At 43.4% G+C, this 22,424-nt stretch overlaps 1 protein-coding gene across 5 annotated transcripts in view; it reads right to left on the minus strand.

Annotated features, from left to right (window-relative positions):
* The window catches only part of LOC309658664 (zinc finger protein 564-like), a 49,631-nt gene that overhangs the window by 26,063 nt on the left and 1,144 nt on the right, over window positions 1-22,424 (minus strand). The window contains exon 2 of one of the 5 annotated variants that reach the window (XM_082457497.1): window positions 19,556-19,600. The exons of 2 other annotated variants lie outside the window; for them this stretch is intronic. In XM_082457497.1, the coding sequence (XP_082313623.1) occupies window positions 19,556-19,573 (18 nt within the window). In that variant the 5' untranslated portion in view covers window positions 19,574-19,600. Of the gene's footprint in view, window positions 1-2,577; window positions 5,000-19,555; window positions 19,601-22,424 lie in introns of those variants that run through there. 2 more of the 5 variants (XM_082457499.1, XM_082457498.1) reach the window with 2 other exon arrangements.

Here is a 22,424-nt window from a genome sequence, read left to right on the forward strand (position 1 = left end):
GCATAAACCATATTTTTCTATTTAACAGCCTTTACTTTTAATTAGCTTGCTTTTAATTTTTTAATTTTAAACTTATTTTTTACTTTTCTATGGCGGAAACCATTCTAAGATTTACTCCTTTAAACATTAACACTTACAAAAGTTTAAAGCATAAAAAATGAAAAGTTTCATATCTCCTTCTAACTAAAATTACAAGAGAGGCATCATAGTTTCTCCTTATATCTCACTCTGGCGGTTACTTCAGAAATAAGTAATGTGTAATGCACTAGGAATTTGGGTCTAATCCATTAAATATACTAGGATTTTCAATGACTTAGGTAAGTTTTGAATAGTTTTCCTTATATCAATTAAAGGAATTCATTTGCTTCAGTATTATAGCACTTAAAATTTCAAAGCTCTCTAAGGACATGCACATACAAAAACTGACTTACAAATGTAAAAACCATCTGAGAACTCAAATACACCCATCTCATATCTTGAGACTCTCTTGCCTAAAAGGAACAAATACTCTGTTTGGTTCCAGAATTCGTGGCCATACTCCCACTATGTCTCTCAATCAACATACATTTACAGCCTGAGACCTATAAATATATACACTCACACAGTAAATTATATTACAAACTATTAAGGGAAACTAGAGTTAAGAGCTGCAATATTCAATATATAAACATACAAGGAAAGAAATGCAAATATTTCAATCAGTAAGATAAGCAACCTGTTTCCCTACAGTTCAGAAGAAAACCCAGATTTCCAGAGGTCCAGACTCCCCCTGTGGGGATACAACCCCTAGAGTGTGTTAGTCCCTGGTGATGGAGGGTAAGGATACCCGAGCAGCCATAGAAATAAACTCTGGAGGCTCCAACATAATGCAAATGCTCCCTTCTCAGGCTTCAATTCTTACAAGTGAGAAAACTCTTGGCCAGATTCAATTTAAAGTTCTAACTGAAATGTACTCCGAAATTCATAAACTCTTGTCCAGGAGACAGAACACCTGACCTTCACAGACTTTCTCAATATACTCATATTACTCTGAGTGCACCTACACTGCAGATGCAACTCAAACCTGTATCTCAAAATAGGCACCAAGAAAATCACAGTTATAGCTTCAGAAAGGGCATCACTCCCCATCCCCCACCCACCATCACAGGTGCATCCCCAGCTTTCCAGGGATCTGTATCTTCTCTTACTATAAAGACTCCTTCCACAGTGGGTGCAAGCAGGTAGGACACTTGCAGGGGGAGGCTCCCCAGCAAGAACAACTGGTCCTCTGAGTACTTCCCTTTGCAGGCTTAAGGGGGCCTTAGCTTAGAAATACTGACCACAGGTCTCGGTTCCCCACTGTTGTTGCCTTGGACACCACTGATATTTTAAATGACACACACCCAGTGTTTGAATAATCCAGCACAACCACTCTAAACCAGAATTTATGTGTAAAGGAAGGAAGAAAATGGTAAGGCATTTTTCTAGTTCAAGAACAAAACACACAAATGTCTATTCCTTTCAGAAAATAAATGTCAGTTACTTATTATTTCCATGGCAAGGAACTGTTTGGAAATAATCATAATTGAAGAAAATAAAAAAACAGATCTCGAATGTTACATGCAGTCACTCATGAGACCAAAAAAAAGAAAAATTTTAACTAACAGAATGGTATAATGGAATACTTTGTTTTATTTTTTCTGAAATTCACCTCTTTCTTCCCCTTTGGAAATATTTTATACTCTCTTTCAAGATCTATTGATTAAATACATTTACAGTTATCAAAAACCGAGACTTAAAGTGAATAAAGTCACAAACTCAGGGAGGGGCAAGGCTGACCTGGAACTATGATAAAAAGCTCCAAAGAGGAACCTCCACCCACAGGGCTCAAACAGGATGTCTGTGCCCAGGAAAGGTCCGGGGGGGAAGCACAAGACTTATACAATGTAGTTCCAGGTGGTTAGTCTCTGACTTTTTCTCATGGAAAATTTACATGGACAAAAAAATGAATCTTTAAAAAGAGCCATTCATGGCTCTGTGGAGAAATGATACAATTAAAATACTGCGCAGTCTGAAATGCACTGCGGAAGACAAATAGTTAATAATGAAGCTATAAACTGGAGAGGGGAAGATGGCGTTTGGGAACGTAGGGAAAGATCTGGAAATCTAGGCATTTATTGCCTGCCCTGGGAAGAGCAAGGGTGCAAGAACAGGGTCGTGGATTTGTGACCCTGTTTCTCAAAATTTGGGAAAGTGATGGGGGAAAGAGTCCCCCCACCCCGGGGAGGAAGGAGGGACGGGGGACCCCAAAGACCACAGCTCCTCCAACGCAGGAGCCCCGGATACTGAGTCACGATTGTCCTCTGATCACCCTCCCCGTGGACACCACACAATCTGGAGTAGACACGGCCGCAGCAGTAAGCGGAGAGGCCGCCCTGGGTCCCGACTGCCGGCCGAGCCCCCACGCTGCCTGCCGCGCCGGCTGTGGACTCCGGTCCGCAGGTCCGGAGTTGATCGCTGGGAGGCCTGGGTCCCACCACGGCCAGTTCCAACCGGTCCCTCCGCCCCCGTCTCCCAACACCAGGCTCCCCAACTCACCATTTTTCGGTTTCTCGGCTTCCCTGTCGTCCACCCCACGACTACCGCGGCAAGTGCAGGTCTCAGCGACAGAGGATGCCGCGGAGCCACCGGAGCCCTTTAAGGGCACCGAGAGGGGACGTGCTGCGCGGCGGGAGCAAATGGGAATGAGCGAGCAGTCCACGCCACCCACGAGCGTCACTGGAGCGTCGCCCACTGGCGCCCACACGTACGTAACCAGCGACTCCCCTGATTGGACAGTTCGCAAGGCCCCGCCCCCCGCGCCTGAGTGACAGGAGGCCGGAGTTCTCGTCTTTGCGCCGACCTTGTCCTGGCAGTGGGCCAGAACTGTCCCCTCCACGGACACTGCACTGAACCATAAGGCCGCGAGGCCCTCACGGAACTGTGACACTTCTTCACAGACACGGAGACTTAAAAGTGACCTCACCATATGAAATGAGTCTGGCTCCACTTTTATCTTTGACCATTTCCTTTGAGAGACGCCCATCCATCCCTACCTACCCCCACTCATTTGGTACTTTAAAAGCCCGCCGGCCTCAGGGGCACTTGGCTCTGGTGGGAGGATGAACCCCGAAGTCCTAGACCAGCCCTGAAGCCTCAGGCACTAGCATGTGTGAAAAACTGAGAAAGAGAAACCACCGGCAAACCTTTTCAGTGTAATTCCTTTAATACTTGTTTGTTGAAAGGTCAAAGGAGGCAAAACTGAAAGACCACTGCTGAGTGAAAAATGGCGACGGTATGAAGGATAAACAAAGAATCACAACCACCGTCATGAATGGGGCAGGACCGAGATGAGTGAGGGATGGGAATGTCAGGACACTCTCACCATTGCCCACAGGCCAATTATGAATCTTCATGAAGATTCCAAAGATGTTTCAATTATCACTAAATCTTGCCACAAAACATTTTGTATATTCTTTTCTGAATATATTTGCTGATAAAAATTTCAAGCAGGGCTTCCCTAGTGGCACAGTGGTTGAGAATCTGCCTGCCAATGCAGGGGACACGGGTTCGAGCCCTGGTCTGGGAAGATCCCACATGCCGCGGAGCAACTAGGCCCGTGAGCTACAACTACTGAGCCTGTGCGTCTGGAGCCTGTGCTCCGCAACAAGAGAGGCCGCGACAGTGAAAGGCCCGCGCACCGCGATGAAGAGTGGCCCCCGCTTGCCGCAACTAGAGAAAGCCCTCGCACAGAAATGAAGACCCAACACATCCAAAAATAAATAAATAAAATTAAAAATAAATAAATAAATAAATAAAAATAAAAATCCTTAAAAAAAATTTCAAGCAGTAATTAAATTTGGAAACAAACATAATTTGTGTATGTTAGTTTGTCCTATAATGTGGCAATCTGAGTTTTCAGTCGCGGTTTTGGCAGAAAAATCAGTAAGAAGCCAAGTGTCTGTTGAGAAAGAATGGGTTCCATAAATGCATCATCATATGCAGTTTTTAAAAACAAAGGGTATTGCTGTGAAAAGATCTGGAGGATTTATCGATAGAGCAAATAAGTGCAGTGTATTGCAATGTATATACCATGTTACCTTTTCTATAACCTTCGGAGACAGGTGGAACCTCGACCAACCCCCCCGAAGTGTTGGTTGAGTAGTGGAGACTAACACACACCTACCAAGAATATATGAAAGGGTTAATTACTTCTGTAACTGAGGTCTCTGGGGAGAGCAGGGTGGGCCTCTCAAGCACGTGGGAAATGGATTGAGAACAAGGAAGGGAGCCTGGCCTGGGTTTTTTAAACTGAGGTTAGGGGGTGGGCTAAGGTGGAGGTTCACACACAGCCTTTCTTATCACCTTGTACAGATGTGGGGCACAAAGGGAAGAAGGAGGGGAAAGACTTTAAAGTTGTCAACTGTCAAATAATGGAAAATACATATACTGGTCTCTGCCCCTGGTTCCTGGCACCCAGCTCCTAAAAGCTTGTAAATTCCTAAAGGATAAGAGCACTAGGAACATCTCTTGTTCCGCTGAAGCAACTCTGGCTGAGCTCCTGGATAGCTGCTGGGTGAGGGCTGGTCACCAGAAAGAGCAAGCCATGACCAGGAGCTTGGAATTTTCAGCCCAACACCCCATCCTCCAGAGAGGGACTAGGGCCTGGAAATGAAGTTAATAATCAATCACGCCTACGTGAGGAAACCTCCGTAAAATCCCAAGGGTATCCCAAGGGTATGGGGTTCGGAGAGCTTCCAGGTTGGTGAGGACATCCACATGGGGGAGGGTGATGCACCCCAACTTCACACGGCCCCTCCCAGACCTCACCCTTTGTATCACTTCATCTGGCTCTTCACTTGTATCCTTTATCATATCCTTTAATAAACTGGGAAATAAACTGGGAAATGTAAGTTAAGTGTTTCTCTGAGTTCTGTGAGCCGCTCTAGCAAACAGAACCCAAGGAGGGGGTTGTGGGAACCCCTGATTTGTAGCCAAGTCAGACAGAAGTTGTGAGTAACCTGGGGACCTACTCCATGTGATTGGCATCTGAAGTTGGGGGGCGGGAGTGGCTGCCTTGTGGGACTTAGCCCTTAACCTGTGTAATCTGATGCTGTCGCCAGGCAGACGGTGTTAGGATTCAGTTAAGTTGTAGGACACCCCACTGGTGTCACAGAGAATTTACTTATTGTGGGGGGAAAGCCCTCACATATTTGGTGACCAAAAGTGTCAGGAGTGAAGTGTTCTGGGTAAAAGTAAAAGAGAAACACAGGCAGGAAGTACTGGGTTTTCTCAGGAAAAATGCTGAGTTTTCCCAACATATCAGCAGTCAAACATTACAAGATGGAGTCAGAGACCTCTGATCTGGCAGATAAGGAGCTTAAAAGGTAACAGTCCCATCCTCAACAAACTTTTTGTAAAAAGCAAACAAACTGAAAAAAATCAATGACTCTTCTTAGATCTATCAAAGAACTGAGGTCACAGGGCAAAGTGCTGTCTCCAAAATTGCAGAGAGACTGAAAAATAGCCATTCTGAAATATGCCCACAATATTCCACTCTTCTTAACAAGTCCTGTCCTCAAAAGAATCTGCTTCATTAGAGGCTAAGAAACTGGGATTCCACCAGTGCCTAAATGACATGAGGGGTGGGAAATAGGCAACTTGAGTCCCCTCTAGCCTTTCTGCCTGACCTCTCAGCAAATACTTGGTATGTTTTCCAAAACTATTCCAACTCTCCAGCACCAACTGGGTGTCCTGCAATTCAATTCAAGTCTAACACAAACTAACCAGAGTTAACATCAGACTCCACAGTTTACAGGTTCAATCCTGTAAGACTGCCCCCATGTCAGATGCCAGCTGCAAACAGGGCAGCGGACAGGTTATACACATTTCTGCATGGCCCACTACAAATTCAGAGGTTCCCTGGACAATACCTCATCTTCGTTAATTGGCTAGAACAGCTATCAGAATGAAGAAAAGCACTGCTTATTATTACCAGTTTACTGTAAAAGATACAAGTCAGGAACAGCCAAATGGAAAGGGTGCACAGGGCAAAGTGGTGGTCGGGGGGTAGGGAGCTTCCATGCCCTCTCCTGGCATGACAGCCTCCCAGCATGGTGATGTGCTCACCAACTGAGATTTCTCTGAATCCCGAGGTTTAGAGGTTTCAATGAAGTTTCCTCATGTCGACCACTGGTGAATAACTCTATCTCCAGTCCCTCTTTCCTCCCCAGAGGTTGGGAACGGGGCTGAACATTCTAAGCCTCTAATCAAAGCTTGGTCTTCCTGGTGACCAACCCATACCCTAAAGCCATCTTAAGGGCCTGGAAGCAGTTGCCTCATTACAACATAAGATGCTCTCATCACTCAGAAAGTCCAAGGGCCTTAGGAGATCTTTGATAAGAACTGTGGACAAAGACCAAACATTTTTCTTATCATACCACAGAAGGTCACAGCCCAGGGACACACGCTCATTAAAATACCGAGACCAAATCATGGGACGACAGAACATTTCCTCTCCACCCACAACATGCCACTACACCAAGAAGACTCCTGTTTCATCACAGTGGGACACACGGAAAGAACGGTATGTTTCAGAACTTATTTACAAGTCTCTACAGTACCCCAAAGGTGACATGGGAGACAAAAGCAAGGACATCTGAGGATATTTTACCCCTGACAGCTACAACAAATAGTCAACACAGCCTAAGGCCAGTCAGATAAACATAAAACCTCACACTAAGGTCAATTTACCTCAGCTCCTTTTCACACTACATCATGTCCAGTGTTCAACAAAAAAATTCAAAGGCACAAGAAGACTTAAAAAACACATCTTCAGGAGACAGTGTAAGCAGGTCTTTGCAGGAAACTGCCCTCGGCAGGAAGTCCCTTTCCTTGTCACTTCAGCAAAGTTGTAATGTAACTAACTTTTAAACCAGGCGCCCCCATGCTCTCCTCATGTCCCGCCCAAGCACACCTTTCAAATCTTTTCATCACACAACACCTTGCCTAGCCTGTCGGTTCAAAGAAGTAGAAATGAGTAAGTAAAATAAGTAATTAACAGATGACCAGATCTCTTCCCTAGCTTCCCTTTCAGTAATCTCGTGAACAAACTGTGTGACCAAACTGTGTGATTAACATCTGGAGGAAGATCACAAGTCGACGAGCCTGCATGCAGTGGGGGGCAGTGACGACTGTGACCCCCTATTTCAATGATTAACTGAGATTACTTCCCTCTTTCCCTTTAAAACTTTCATGGCTGAGCAGGCCCTTGGGAGGTGGTTTTTTGGGTTCACCATCTTCCCGGATTGCCGGCACTCTGATTAAAGACAACTTTCCTTTCTATCAACATTTGTGAATTTGATTTTGTAAGCTGCGAGCAGTGGGCCCTGATTCGATGACAATAGGACAAGGAAAAGAACCTGATTCAGATGTAGTGGGTATGCTGGAATTATCAGACCAGAAATTTGAAGCAACCATGATGAATATGCTAAGGACTCGAACAGAAATAGTGGATGAGGGACTTCCCTGGTGGTCTGGTGGTTAAGACTCCATGCTTCCAATGCAGGGGGCGCAGGTTCGATCCCTGGCCGGGGAGCTAAGATCCCACATGCTGCAGGGCATGGCCAAAATAATTTAAAAAAAAACCAAAGAAACAGTGGGTGATGTGCAAGTACAGATAGGTCATGTACGCAAATATGGAAACACCTGAGAAAGAACCAAAAGGGAAATACAAGAAATAAAGAACAAAAGCACAGGGCCTTCCCTGGTGGCGCAGTGGTTAAGAATCCGCCTGCCAATGCAGGGAACACGGGTTCAAGCCCTGGTCCAGGAAGATCCCACATGCTGTGGAGCAACTAAGCCCGTGCGCCACAACTACTGAGCCTGCACTCTAGAGTCCACAAGCCACAACTACTGAGCCCAAGTGCCACAACTACTGCAGCCCGCATGCCTAGAGCCCATGTTCTGCAACAAGAGAAGCCACCACGGTGAGAAACCCGTGCGCTGCAATGAAGAGTAGCCCCTGCTTACTGCAACTAAAGAAAGCCCGCGTGCAGCAACAAAGACCCAACACAGCCAAAATAAATAAAAAAAAATTAAAAAAACAAAAAAAAAAAAACAAAAAAAACAAAAGCACAGAAATGAATCATTCCTTTGGCAGGGTGGGGGTGAGGGCACATCAATACAATGGAAATGTGTGAGGAAAGAATCACTGAGTTTGAGGAAATGTCAAGAGAACCTTCCAAAACTAAATGCAAAGAGATGAACAAAAAAGGGAACAGAAGTCCATGAACTTTGAGACAATTATAAAAAGTGTAACATACACATAATGGGAATACACGAAAGAGAAGAAAGATAGAAGGGAACAGAAGAAATAAGTGAGGCTTATGGGGACTGAGATTTTCCCAAAATTAATGACAGTCACCAAACCACAGATCCAGAAAGCTCAGAGAAATGAGATTAAAAACTGAAAAATGCACACCTAGAAATACCATATTCAAACTTGAGAAAAATCAAAGACAAAGAGAACATCTTAAAAGAAGGTAGAGTGAGAAAATATTAGGTATAGAAAAACGAGGATAAGAATGAAATCAAACTTCTTTTCAGAAACCATGTAAGCAGGAAGAGAGTTTCGTGAAATAAAGTGCTGAAAGAAAAACCACCCAACTAGAATTCGCCGTCGAGCAAAATTATCCTTCCAAGGTGAGAGAGAAATCAAGACTTTCTGAGACAAACAAAGATCAAGGGAATTTGTTATCAGCACACCTGCTTTGCAAAAACTGTTAAAAGAAATTTGTCAGGGACTTCCCTGGGGGTCCAGTGGTTAAGAACTCCATGCTCCCAATGCAGGGGGCCCGGGGTTCGATCCCTGGTCTGGGAACTAGATCCCGCATGCTGCAACTAAGATCCTGCATGCTGCAACTAAAGATCCCGCATGCCACAATGAAGATCCTGCACGTGGCAACAAAGATCCCACATGCCACAACTAAGACCCAGTGCAGCCAAATAAATAAATAAATACTAAAAAAAAAAGAAATTTGTCAGGAAGAAGGTAATGATGAAGAAAGGAAGACTGTTAGAGAAGGAATAAATGAAGGTAAAATAAAATGATTTATTTCTGTTATTTTTATGTATTCTGACAGAAAACACTTTGTTCAAAATCATAACAGCAACTATATATTCAGTAATTATAGCTTATGGATAAATGAAATGAATGATAGCAATGGTACAAGGGCAGGGAGGAGGAATTGGAATACTCTCTTATGAGAAAACTGCACATCCACTGAAGTGATGGTATACTGTTACTTCAGAGAGGACAAGGTTAGTTGTAAATGTATATTGCAAACTCATGGGCAACTACTGAAAAACGTATAATAGAATAGTAAGCCAGAAGAGGAGAAAAAAAATGGAACCACATAAAATGCTCAATAAAAGGTAGAGAAGACAGAAGAAAGGTGAAAGAGAATGAAGAAACAAGAACAAAGGTAACAAATAGAAAAGAGTAGAAATATGGTAGATATTGATCCACTCTATCAATAATCACCTTAAACATCAATGGTCTAAATACAAGAAATGAAAGACAGAAATTGTCAAGTGAATAACAAAATAACAATTACATGTTGTCTGCAAGAATCAGTTTAGATATAAAGACACAGATAAATTAAAAGTAAGGACCTTCTTTAAGATCCTCCCTGGTCGTCCAGTGGGTAAGACTCTGTGCTCCCAGTGCAGGGGGCCCAGGTTCAATCCCTGGTCGGGGAACTAGATCCCGCATGCCATGCCGCAGCAAAGAAGCCCGTGTGGCGCAGCTAAGAGCATGCATGCTGCAACTAAAGATCAAGCACACCACAGCTAAGATCCGGTGCAGCCAAAAAAAAAAAAAAAAAAGTAAAGGGTGGAGAAGGATATACCATGCCAACACTAAACAAAAGAAAACTGGCATAGCCACATATATATTTCTTTTAATTTTATTGAAGTATAGTCGATTTACAGTGTTGTCTGTTTAATTTCTGCTGTACAGCAAAGTGACCCAGTTATACATATATATTCTTTTTCATATTCTTTTCCATTATGGTTTATTACAGGATTTTGAATATAGTTTCCTGTGCTATACAGTAGGACCTTGTTGTTTATCTACCCTATATATAATAGTTTGCATCTGCTAATCCCAAACTCCCAATCCTTCCTTCCCACCGACCCCCACCCCCGCCCCGGCAGCCACAGTCTGTTCTCTGTATCTGTGACGTCTGCAGACACTCCTGTCTGGTGCATGGGCACACCCAATGCTCTGCACACCTGACTCCCCCACCCTCCCACCCCATAGCCTGCTCCATGTATGTGCTCCAGACAGTGAGGGAAAGCCTCTCCCCTGTCTTGTAAGCACATGCATTCAGCTGGCTCAACTCAGTGGGATGGAAGAAGACAAGCATTTCAGGGGACTATATCTCAGGAAAACAAATGGGAGGCTCTCAGTACCCCGCCTGGTTGTGAGGGATCAAAAGAAGGCATACAGGGAATTCCCTGGTGGTCCAGGGGTTAGGACTCCAAGCTTCCACTGCAGGGGGCACAGGTTCAATCCCTGGCTGGGGAACTAAGATCCTGCATGCCGAGGGGTGCAGACAAGAAAAACAAAAAAAACAAACGAAGGCATACAATCTTAAGAATCCCTGCTAAAGAGGGAACAAGAGGTGTGAGGCGGGTGCATTCATAGATAAGGTCTGACAGAATCACAGAATTCCCAGCTGGGCTGCCTGGTGAAAAGTGTTTCTTTCCCAAAACCAGTCAGTGGAGGAATTGACTGCTCCTTCACATGTGAACACAGCAATGCAAAACCTCAAGGAACACACACACACACACACACACACACACACACACACACACACAGAAAAATGACAACAAGGAAACTCAATAATTTTCTGGTAACCTATTCCACAGAAATGGAGGTCTAGAAATTGCCTAATGAAGAATTTAAGATAATTGTTCAAAGGAAGCTCAGGGAGCTTCATAAGAATACATACAGTCAACTCAACAAAATAAACAATACATGAACAAAAGGAGATGTTCGACTGATAGACAGAAATCACAAAGAACCAAACAGAAATTCTGGTGCTGAAGAGTACAATAAATGAATTGAAAAATGAAATACAGCTTCAAGAACTGACTTGATGAATCAGATAAAAGAATCTGTGAACGTGAAGACTGTTCATTTGAAATTATTCAGTTAGAGGAGAAAAGAGGAAGAAAAAAGGATGAAAAGGAATGAAGAAAGTTTATGGGAATTAGAGGACACCAGCAAAAGAAATAATATACACATTATGGAATGCCTATAAGGAGAAAAGAGGGAGAAGGGTAGAAAGCCTAGTTAAAGAAATGATGACTGGAAACTTCCCAAATATTCGGAAAGATATGGACATCCAGGTACCTAAAGCTCAAATATCCCTAAACAGGTTAAAACCCAAAGAGACTTCATAAAGATGCATTATAATTGAATTATTAAAAATCAAAGAAAGAGAATTTTGAAAGTAACTGGAGGAAAGTGATACATCACATAAAGGGAACCCCAATAGACTATCAACAAATTTCTCAGCAGAAACCGTGAGGCCATAAGAGAGTGGCATGACATATGCAAAGAGCTGAAAGAAAGAAACTGCCAACCAAGAAAGCTTTATTCACCAAAGCTGTCCTTCAGAAATGAAGGAAACAGGGCTCCCCTGGTGGTGCAGTGGTTGAGAATCCGCCTGCCAATGCAGGGGTTCCGGGTTCAAGCCCTGGTCCAGGAAGATCCCACATGCTGCGGAGCAAGTAAGCCCGTGCATCACAACTACTGAGCCTGCGAACCACAACTACTGAGCCCACGTGCCACAACTACTGAAGCCCATGCTCCGCAACAAGAGAAACCACCGCAATGAGAAGCCCACGCACCGCAACAAAGAGTAGCCCCCGCTCGCTGCAACTAGAGAAAACCTGCACACAGTAACAAAGACCCAATGCAGCCAAAAATAAATAAATAGATAAATTTATTAAAAAAAAAAGAAATGAAGGAAACAAAGACTTCGCAAACAAACAAAAGCTGAGGGAGTTCACCACCACTATACCTGCTTTACAAGAAATGCTATAGGGATTTCCTCAAACTGAAATGAAAGGATGCTAATTAGTAACGTGAAAACACATGAAAGTATAAAACTAATCAAAGTAACTAAGAATTGGTTGTTTGAAAAGATAGACAAACCAAAAAAAAAAAAAAAAAGATAGACAAACCATTAGCTAGACTAAGAAAAACGAGAAAAGATTCAAATTAATAGAATCAGAAATGAAACAGGATAAATTATATGGGGTGCAACAGGAATATAAGGGATCATAAAAAATTACTATGAACAATTATATGCTAATAAGTTGGATAACCTAGAGCAGCGGTTCCCAACCTTTTTGGCACCAGGGACCGGTTTCATGGAAGACAATTTTTCCACGGACTGGGGGTGGGGGGGATGGTTTCAGGATGATTCAAGCACATTACATTTATTGTGCACTTTATTTCTATTATTATTACATTGTAATATATAATGAAATAATTATACAACTCACCATAATGCTGACAGGAGGTGGAGCTCAGGCTGTAATGCGAGCCATGCGGAGTGGCTGTAAATACAGATGAAGCTTCGCTCGCTTGCCTGCCGCTCACCTCCTGCTGTACGGCCCAGTTCCTAAAAGGCCACTGACCGATATCGGTTCGTGGCCCAGGGGTTGGGGATCCCTGACGTAGAGGTATTAGATAAATTCTTATAAACAGGGCTTCCCAGGTGGCGCAGTGGTTAAGAATCCGCCTGCCAATGCAGGGGACACAGGTTCGAGCCCTGGTCCGGGAAGATCCCACATGCCGGGGAGCAACTAAGCCCGTGTGCTACAACTGAGCCTGTGCTCTAGAGCCCACGAGCCACAACTACTGAGCCCGCATGCTCAACTACTGAAGCCTGCATGCCTAGAGCCCGTGCTCCGCAGCAAGAGAAGCCACCGCAGTGAGAAGCCCGCGCAACCCAATGAAGACCCAATGCAGCCAAAAGTAAATAAATAAATAAATTTAAAAAAATTCTTATAAACATACAACCTACTGTGACTGGATCACGAAAACAGAAAATCTGAATTGCTAAATAAGGAGTAAGGGGGTTGAATCAGTAATCAAAAGCCTCCCAACAAAGGAAGTCCAGGACCAGACGGCTTCACTGCTGAATTCTACCAAAGATTTAAAGAAGAATTAATACCAACTCTTCTCAAACTCTTGCAACAACTTGGAGAGAAGGAAACACTTCCAAACTCATTTTATGAGGCCAGCATTACCGATACCAAAGCCAGACAAGGACACTACAAGAATAGGAAATAACAAGCCAATACCCCTGATGAACATAGATGTAAAAATCCTCTACAAAATAAAAGAAACCAAATTCACAGCACATTAGAAGGCTTATACAACATGATCAAGTTGGATTTATCCCTGGGATGCAAGGATGGTTCCACATATGCAAATCAATAAATGTGTTACACCAAATTAACTAAATAAAGGAAAAAAATTATATGATCACCTCAACAGATGCAGAAAAAGCATTTGACAATTAACATCCTTTCGTGATAAAAACTCTAAACAAATTAGGTATAGAACGAATATACCTCAACATAATAAAAACCATACATGACAAGCCTATAGGCAACATCATAGTGAATGGTGAAGAGACCTCTTCCAGAACTGTGGCATCTAGAAAGGGACTGAGGGGGAGGGTGCCCCCTTCTGCAGGCAGGCTATGCCAGAGGGCTCAGGTTGCGCTCGGTCATGTCTCAAGGAGGTCTCAGTAGCCGTGCTGAGCTCATGGGGGGCTGTTTCCAGGACTGAAGGCACAATGGACAGCTGGGTGGAGGGCCACATGCTCAGGTCCTGGGAGAGCCTCTGTTTTCAGGAGAGCCCAGTACCTGGTGGTAATTACAGCTGTAATGGCATGAAGTGTGGGCCAAGGAGGGGAGTTCCTTGCATAGAAGTAAAGTTTGTAAGGAAAGAATATGTTGCCTTCCAAACACAAAAACAACCGAGGAGATGCTGTGAGTGCTAAGAGGGACAACAGCTATTTCTTCATGGTGTCAGGGAGGGAACAGCCCCTTGTTTACCATGTAATTTTTAGGAATTTAACCAGTGTCAGGGCCTTGTTTATGGATGGGCTAATGACCCATCCACCTTCCATGAGCTCCTTTTTTCAGTATTTGTATGTCCCCAAACGAACTTCCTCAGAGGAGAATGTCATTAATGTAATGTCATACCTGTGCTCCCAGAGCAAGGTCAATACAGCTCACATCCTGCCCGCAGAGACTGTGTGCAGTGACAGTGGTGTTCAGGTCCCCAAGGTTAACCAGGTAAAAGTGTATCACATCCCTTAAGAGGTGAAGGCCAACTGAAGCTGAGAGACAGTTGAAACAGGCACTGAACATAACAGACTTAACCAAATCCGTGAGAGCAGGATATTTACCAGCTGCTGATTGGATAGAGTCAGTGATTTCCATAATGTTGGGGACTGGGTACAGGGGTTTGTGTGGTGAGACCACAAACTCAAGGTAATCCACTGTGAGATGTCATTCATTCCTTTTTTTTTTTTTTAAATTTTATTGAAGTATAGTTGATTTACAACATTGTGTTAGTTTCAGGTGTATAGCAAGGTGATTCAATTATACATGATATATTCATTCTTTTTCAGATTCTTTTCTCATATAGGTTATCACACAATATTGAGTAGAGTTCCCTGTGCTATACAGTAGGTCCTTGTTGGTTATCTGTCTTACATATAGTAGTATATGTAAATCCCAAGCTCCTGATTTATTCCTCCCCCCAACGATTCCCCTTTGGTAACCATAAGTTTGCTCTCAATATCTGTAAGTCTGTTTCTGTTTGGTAAATAAGTTCATTTGTATCATTTTTTTAAATTATGATATTTGTCTTTCTCTGTCTGACTTACTTCACTTAGTATGACAATCTCTAGGTCCATCCATGTTGCTGCAAATGGCATTATTTCATTCTTTTTTTATGGCTGAGTAATATTCCACTGTATACATGTACCACATCTTCTTTATCCATTCCTCTGTTGATAGACATTTAGATTGCTTCCATGGCTTGGCTACCGTAAATAGTGCTGCAGTGAACACTGGGATACACGTATCTTTTTGAATTATGATTTTCTCCAGATATATGCCCAGGAATGGGGTTGCTGGATCATATGTTAGTTCTACTTTTAGTTTTTTAAGGAACCTCCATAATGTTTTCCATAGTGGTTGTACCAAGTGCCATTCCTTCTTTTCATGTTTTAGAACAGGCCAAATTCAGCTGTGTAAAGGAGAAGCGCTGCGAGTAATCACCTCTTCACGAAATAATTTTTTGTAATGGTTTTCAATCCTTCAAAGCCCTGTTTAATTTACTTTGGCACATATTTTATTATTTACATGGGGGATAAATCTGTGGGGTCCCATTTTGTCAAGCCAATTTGGAATTGGCAAAAACATTATTTAAGGACTTCCCTGGTGGCGCAGTGGTTAAGAATCTGCCTGCCAATGCAAGGGACACGGGTTCGAGCCCTGATCTGGGAAGATCTCACATGCCACAGAGCAACTAAGCCCATGTGCCACAACTACTGAGCCTGCGCTCTAGAGCCTGTGAGCCACAACTACTGAGCCCGTGTGCCACAACTACCAAAGCCCGTGTGCCTAGAGCCCATGCTCCGCAATGAGAGAAGCCACTGCAATGAGAAGCCCGCACACCACAACGAAGAGTAGTCCCCACTCGCTGCAACAAGAGAAAGCCCACGTGCAGCAACGAAGACCAAACGCAGTCAAAAATAAATAAATAAATAAATTTATTTTAAAAAATTATTTAATTTTAATTTGTGAATCATTAGTTCAGAGCTTTCCTGTTCACTATAGGATAATTTAGGACAAATGAATCCTATGACCATGGGGTCTTTAGGCAAGTTGGCGGATGGTTAAGGTGAGACATGCTTATTTGCCTCCTATTTCATTTTATTTTTTTAATATTTATATATTTTTGGAATAATGTTTTTATTGCAAAATAATACATAGAATTATAAAGGAAACAAATTATGTAGAAATATAGTTATCAAAATATTTTTTAAATGTGCGATATAGCACATGTAGTTTTTATTAACATAGTAAAGTTTACTGTCTATCAGTGGGTCTTAAAGCTTTGGTAATTTTTTTTTTTTTAAATATGGAATGCTTCACGAATTTGCGTGTCATCCCTGTGCAGGGGCCATGTTAATCTTCTCTGTATCATTCCAAGTTTAGTATATGTGCTGCCGAAGCGAGCACTGTCTCCTACTTTATATTCAGTAACTCCTCTAAGATTATTGGGAATCTTAGATCATCTTAGATAATCTTAGAGATTATCTTACCTTGCTTAAGTTTAGTGGGATCCTAATATAACTGTAACTTGAGACCCAGTATTATTTGCATGAAGGTTTGTGAATCAATGCAATATAGCAGATGACAAAATTAATTCAGAAACTATGTTGTAGAGGCCCCAGAAACCAAACAGTGCCCCTTTATCTTTTCTGTTGTGTGAATTCTATATTTAGATTTCCAGTTGGGTTAAATTGTGGACCTTTGTTTCAGTATTTTTTCACTTATTTCCTCTCTCCTGTCCTTCCCTGTTTCAGTTTTTCGGTCACTGTATATACTTCGGGGGAGAGGGTGACCTCTCTACCCTGGTATTTATAAAATTTTTCCCTCCAGAGGGCCTCACATTAGTGCCATGAGGAATAGGGGTCTCCTCCAGGACAACGTGTTGCTTTATAGGGTTTAAGGACCCTAGGTTTAAGTCAGTTTGAACTAATCCCTTGGCTGTGCCACAAGGATGCCATGGGTGTTGTCCCCTGTAACTCTGAGGGTCAGGAGCTTTGTTGCAGTAGAGACAGGGGCAGCAGCAGAGGTCCTTAAGGGTCCTGGTGCGCCCCCTGGTATTAGGAGGGCAGATTCAGCCTGCCATCTATTGGCTGCCTTTCCCCCTCTCTTCTTTTTTTCTGTCTTTTTAAATGACTGTTCTTTCAAAAGCAACACTCAATGGAGCCACCTCTTGCACAGGGCATAGTCTCTCTCTCTCACCCCTCACTGGGGTATGTCAGGGCCAAGCCTGCCTCTGTCACAGCTTCACTCTAACACACAGATAAATCCTGGCAAAGGTATCAACCCAGGACTAATACAAGGAGGGCGCCCATCCCATACTGCTGCTCCCCAAAGCCTAGGAATTCTTGAAACTGCCAGCTCTGGTCGGCTGAATCTAAAACTGAGTCCTGGTATGGTCAACAACGCAACACAGGCAGCACAGCTCACAGCACGAGGTCCCTGGCACCCAGCAGCCCACGGCACCGGCCGCCATCAGACAGCACAGCAGGTGAGCGAGTCAGAGCAAGAGAAGACAGACCCATGGGTGGTGGTCATGTCTGGCCATGCTGCTCACCACACCAATTGTTCTTGCCACCTGCACAGGTGTGATTTCCATGTTGAGACTGATGCTGGTGTGTCATGCAAATACACACACACTCAGGGTAGGAAAAAGCCTATGACCGGGACTTCCCTGGTGGTCCAGTGGTTAAGGCTCCGCTCTCCCAATGCAGGGGGCATAGGTTCGATGCCTGGTCAGGGAACTAGGATCCCGCATGCCACCCGGTGGGGCCAAAAAAAAAAAAAAAGTCTATGACCCACGTAATTGAGGTCTTGGGGGGAGGGCAGGGCTGGCCTCTCAAGCAGCTCTGAAATGGCTTCAGAAAGCAAGGAAAGGAGCCTGGCCTGGATTTTTATCATGGCTAGGGGACCTTAAAGAAAAAATATTCAGTGACACTTGTCAAAGAGGTAAAGCAGATTTTATCCAGAACCCCTGGGACAGGTGCAGAGACCACTGCGATGGGATTTCACAGCCGGGGAGAAATGAGACTAGGCTCAACTCTGAATACAGCATGTGGAAGTGGGAATTCATGGGCAGAGAGCAATTTGGGGGGGGGGGGGTGGTCAGTGGATGGAAAATTACTAAAAGAAAAACCAGGGATTAGTGGGTCTGGATAAACTGACCTAACAGGATTCTTACTGAAGTCAGGCCAGGGTGATCACAGATCACCTGAGCAATGGCGGCAATGTAGGAACCCAATCAGATACAGAAGGCGATCAGACACGGGGAGCTGGGGAATTCTGGTTTAACTGACGCAGCAGGGTTTCTGGTAAAACTGGATTTCACGAGGAACTACACAGATAGGCCCGCGAGAAGGTTTAGGGTCAGAACCAAAGATTCTCTGGTCAAGCAAAGAATCTCTGTCGGGGGTTGGGCCAGGATAAGAGTTCTGCACACAGACAGGGGCTTGTGCGGCTGGAATGTGAAACTAATGCCAGAGGACTACAGACTTTGTTATCGGCTTTTCCGGGCGTGGACACAAGGGGAAGAGAGAAGGGAGGCGTAAGCTGTCGGTAAACATCAAAAAACGTGGAGTCTGTACAAACACAGAGAACAGACTTGTGGTTGCCAAGGGGGAAGGGGGCTGGGGGAGGGAAGGACTGGGAGTGTGGGATGAGCAGACGCAAGCTGTGATATATAGAACGGATAAACAACAAGGTCCTACTGTGTAACACAGGGAACTATATTCAATATCCTGTGATGAACCATAATGGAAAAGAATATGAAAAAGAATGTATATATGTATAACTGAATCACTTTGCTGTACAGCAGAAATTAACACAACATTGTATACCAACTATACTTTAATCAAGTTTTAAAAATGTGGAGTCTGACTACTCATTATAAGGACAAACTTGGGTATGAAAAATATGAATTCACAATGGCTTGTTTTTATATAAAGAAACATTAACAGGAAGCTCAAGAAATGATTAAAACTGTGTATTTGCAGTGGCTGGAGTAACAATGCTGGAGGGGACCAGGATAGGTGGGCAGTGACTTTGCTTAAGTTAGGCTTTTGTATCTCACAGGTTTATTGAAAATAAGCAAAGTATATACACCCTGTGTTACTATTTAATAGTCTTTCTTTAATTTTAACTTTTGTACATAGGAAACTATTGTTAAGATTTAATTCCTTTGAACACGAATGGTTACAAAAGTATAAACCATAATTTTCAAATCCCTTGCTAACTAAAATGACCAGGTGCATCCTAGTTTGTCCCTTCCCTGTATCTCACATGGGGGAGGGTGGTATTTTCAGAAATCAATATAACATTATAATGCAACAGGGGTTTGGGTTTAGTTCTTTAAATGCAGTAGAATTTTCAAAGATTTATGTAAGCTTTGATTAGCTGTCCTCACATCAATTGCTTTAGCTTTTTTTTTGGCTGTGCTGCACGGCTTGCGGGATCTTAGTTCCTCGACCAGGGACTGAACCAGCAGTGAAAGCCCCGAGTCCTAACCACTGGACTGCCAGGGAGTTCCCTGCTTTAGCCTTTTAAATTTCAATATTCTCTAAGGACATACACAAACACTGATGTAAAATGGAACACATACCTGAAAACGTAAACACATTCATCTCACATCTTGAGGTTCTCTTCCCTAAAAGGAACAAAAATTCTATTTAGTTCCACAATTTTCTTGCCTTACCAACATCATATCTCTCAATCAACTTAGATTTTTCTTTAAGCCCAAGAAACTAAAAATGTTATTTCTCCCACAGGGAATTAATTACAAAGTGCTAAGGGAAACTACAGCCAAAGGGCTGCACTATTCGATGGATAAAAGAATCCAGAGAAAAGAGACACAAATATTGGAATCAGCACAGATAAGCAGCCAGCGTCCCACAGGACAGAAGGAGCCTGTATGAAAGTTTAACACACACTAGGCTCTCCTGGTTGAGATAGAACCACTGGACCAGGTCAGTCCCTGGTGAAGGAGGGTGGGGGCACCTGAGCAGCCACAGGGATGGTCTCTGGGAACGCCACACGCCCTCCTCTCCCTGGAGAATACTGGAACCACTCCCTTTTTCAGGCTTCCATTCCCACAGTGAGAAAACTCTCAGCAGAATTCAATTTAAGATTCTGACCCAAAAGAACTCCCAAATTCATGACCCCTAACCCAGGACACAGAACTCCTGTCACAGACTTTCTCAATGTAAACAAATTACACTCTGAGCGCAGCTACACTGTGGATGCAAAACTCCAACCTAGGGCTTCCCTGGTGGCGCAGTGGTTAAGAATCCGCCTGCCAATGCAGGGGACACGGGTTTGAGCCCTGGCCCGGGAAGATCCCACATGCCGTGGAGCAACTAAGCCCACGCGCCACAACTACTGAGCCTGCACTCTAGAGCCTGCAAGCCACAACTACTGAAGCCCATGCGCCTAGAGCCCGTGTTCCACAACAAGAGAAGCCACCGCAATGAGAAGCCCGTGCACCACAACGAAGAGTAGCCCCCGCTTGCCGCAACTAGAGAAAAGCCCGCGCGCAGCAACAAAGACCCAACTCAGCCATAAATAAATAAATAAATAAATGAATAAATAAATAAATTTATATTTAAAAAACCCCAACAACTCCAGCCTATACCTAGAAACAGACCCGGGGAAACCACGGTTACAACCTCAAAAGGGGCATCACCAACCCATCTCCCCCCAAACCCTTTCTGCCATGTGCACTTGTATCCCCAGCTTTCCAGGGCTCTGTAGCTTCTCTCAGCTTAAAGGCTCCTTCCATGGTGGGTGTGAGCAGGTAGGACACCTGCTGGGCTCTCCAAGAAGAACCAGCTGGGCCTTCAAGTACTTCCCTTTGCAGCCTCAAGGGGGCCTCACCTTGAGTCACTGGCCTCAGGCCTCTGCTCCCAGTCACATTGCTTTGGACCACACGATGCTATTTTAAATGACCCCAGTGGTTGAAGAATCCAGCAAAATCACACAAACCTCGTGTTTATGTAGAAAGGAGGGAAGAAAATTGTAAGGCATTTTCCTAGTTCAACAAGAAAAGGCATAAGTATCTATTACTCTCAGAAAATAATGATATTAATTATTATTTCCACAGCAAGAAATTGTTTTATAAAAACACAATTGGGGGGGTAAATTAGGAGTTTGGGATTAAAATATACACACTACTATATATAAAACAGATAACTAACAAGGACCTACTGTATAGCACAGGGAACTATACTCAATATCAATAACCTGTAATGGAAAAGCATCTAAAAAGTATATATACATATATTCACATATAAATATACACATATATATGTATATATATGACTGAATCACTTGACTGTACATCTGAAACTAACACATTGTAAATCAACTATATTTCAATAAAAAATTTTTAAAACCTATACTTGAACACCTCAAGCCTAAGCCCTGGAATTGCATTTGAACAACCCTCCGCCCCCACAAAAAAACCCAAAACAAAAAGAACAGACCTCAGGATATTACTACACCTGCTCAGGGAGGGAAGAAAAAAGAAACAAGAATTTTTAACGCAATGTAATACAAGAATATTTTCTTTTTTCTGAAACTCACCTATTTCTTGCCTCTTTGGAAAATGCTATCGTTCAAGCTCCAATGCTTACATAAATTTTAATTTTTTGAATAACTGAGGCTCACATACATGAATATATCTTTCCAGGGTGACAAACCCAGGGAGGGGAAGTGCTGACAGGAGAGAACACCCATGAACGTTTCCAAAGAGGAAACTCTACCCAAAGGACTACCCATAGGATGTCTGTGCCCAGGAAAGACCCTCGAGGAGAAGCACAAGGATTTCATACAACGTAGTTCTGAAACAGGAGGGAAGGGGTCACGGCACAACCTTTAAAAGAATGACATAGCCTGAGGACACGACATAAACTGATTAGAACAGAATAGGTCCAAGATGGCAGACAAGTTGACTTCCACTAGACCTTGAGCCTCAGTATACACTCATTGTAACACAGTCACAGGTGCCATGACAGTTCCAAGGCCGAGCATAAAGGTCAAAAAGTGGGCGGTGGCCCAATTCCTGGAAATCCCCACCCCTTCTCCAAAATAGCTGGAATACCCCTCCCACTCATTAGCCTATGAAATTATCCACCCCTATAAAAACGGCCAACCCCACACCCTGGTGCCACTCTCACCTTCTGAGATGGCCCACACTCTTGTCTGTGGAGTGTCTCCACTTCTTACCTATCACTTTGTCTCTCACTGAATTCTTTCTGCGATGAGACATCAAGAACCTGAGCTTCATTAAGTCCTGAGACCAGGTGTGAGATCTCAGTTAAAAGACAGTGGGTTCAAGTCCCAATCTGAGTTACACGGTTTCAGTTCCAGGTGGTTGGTTTCAGTTCCAGGTGCTTATTCTCAGATTTCCTCTCATGGAAAATATCCACAGCAAATATAAATCCTTAAAGAAGAGCCACCCATGACTCTTTAGA

This window comes from Balaenoptera physalus (genome assembly GCF_965194825.1).
Source record: "Balaenoptera physalus genome assembly, chromosome: 3".
NCBI lineage: Eukaryota > Metazoa > Chordata > Mammalia > Artiodactyla > Balaenopteridae > Balaenoptera > Balaenoptera physalus.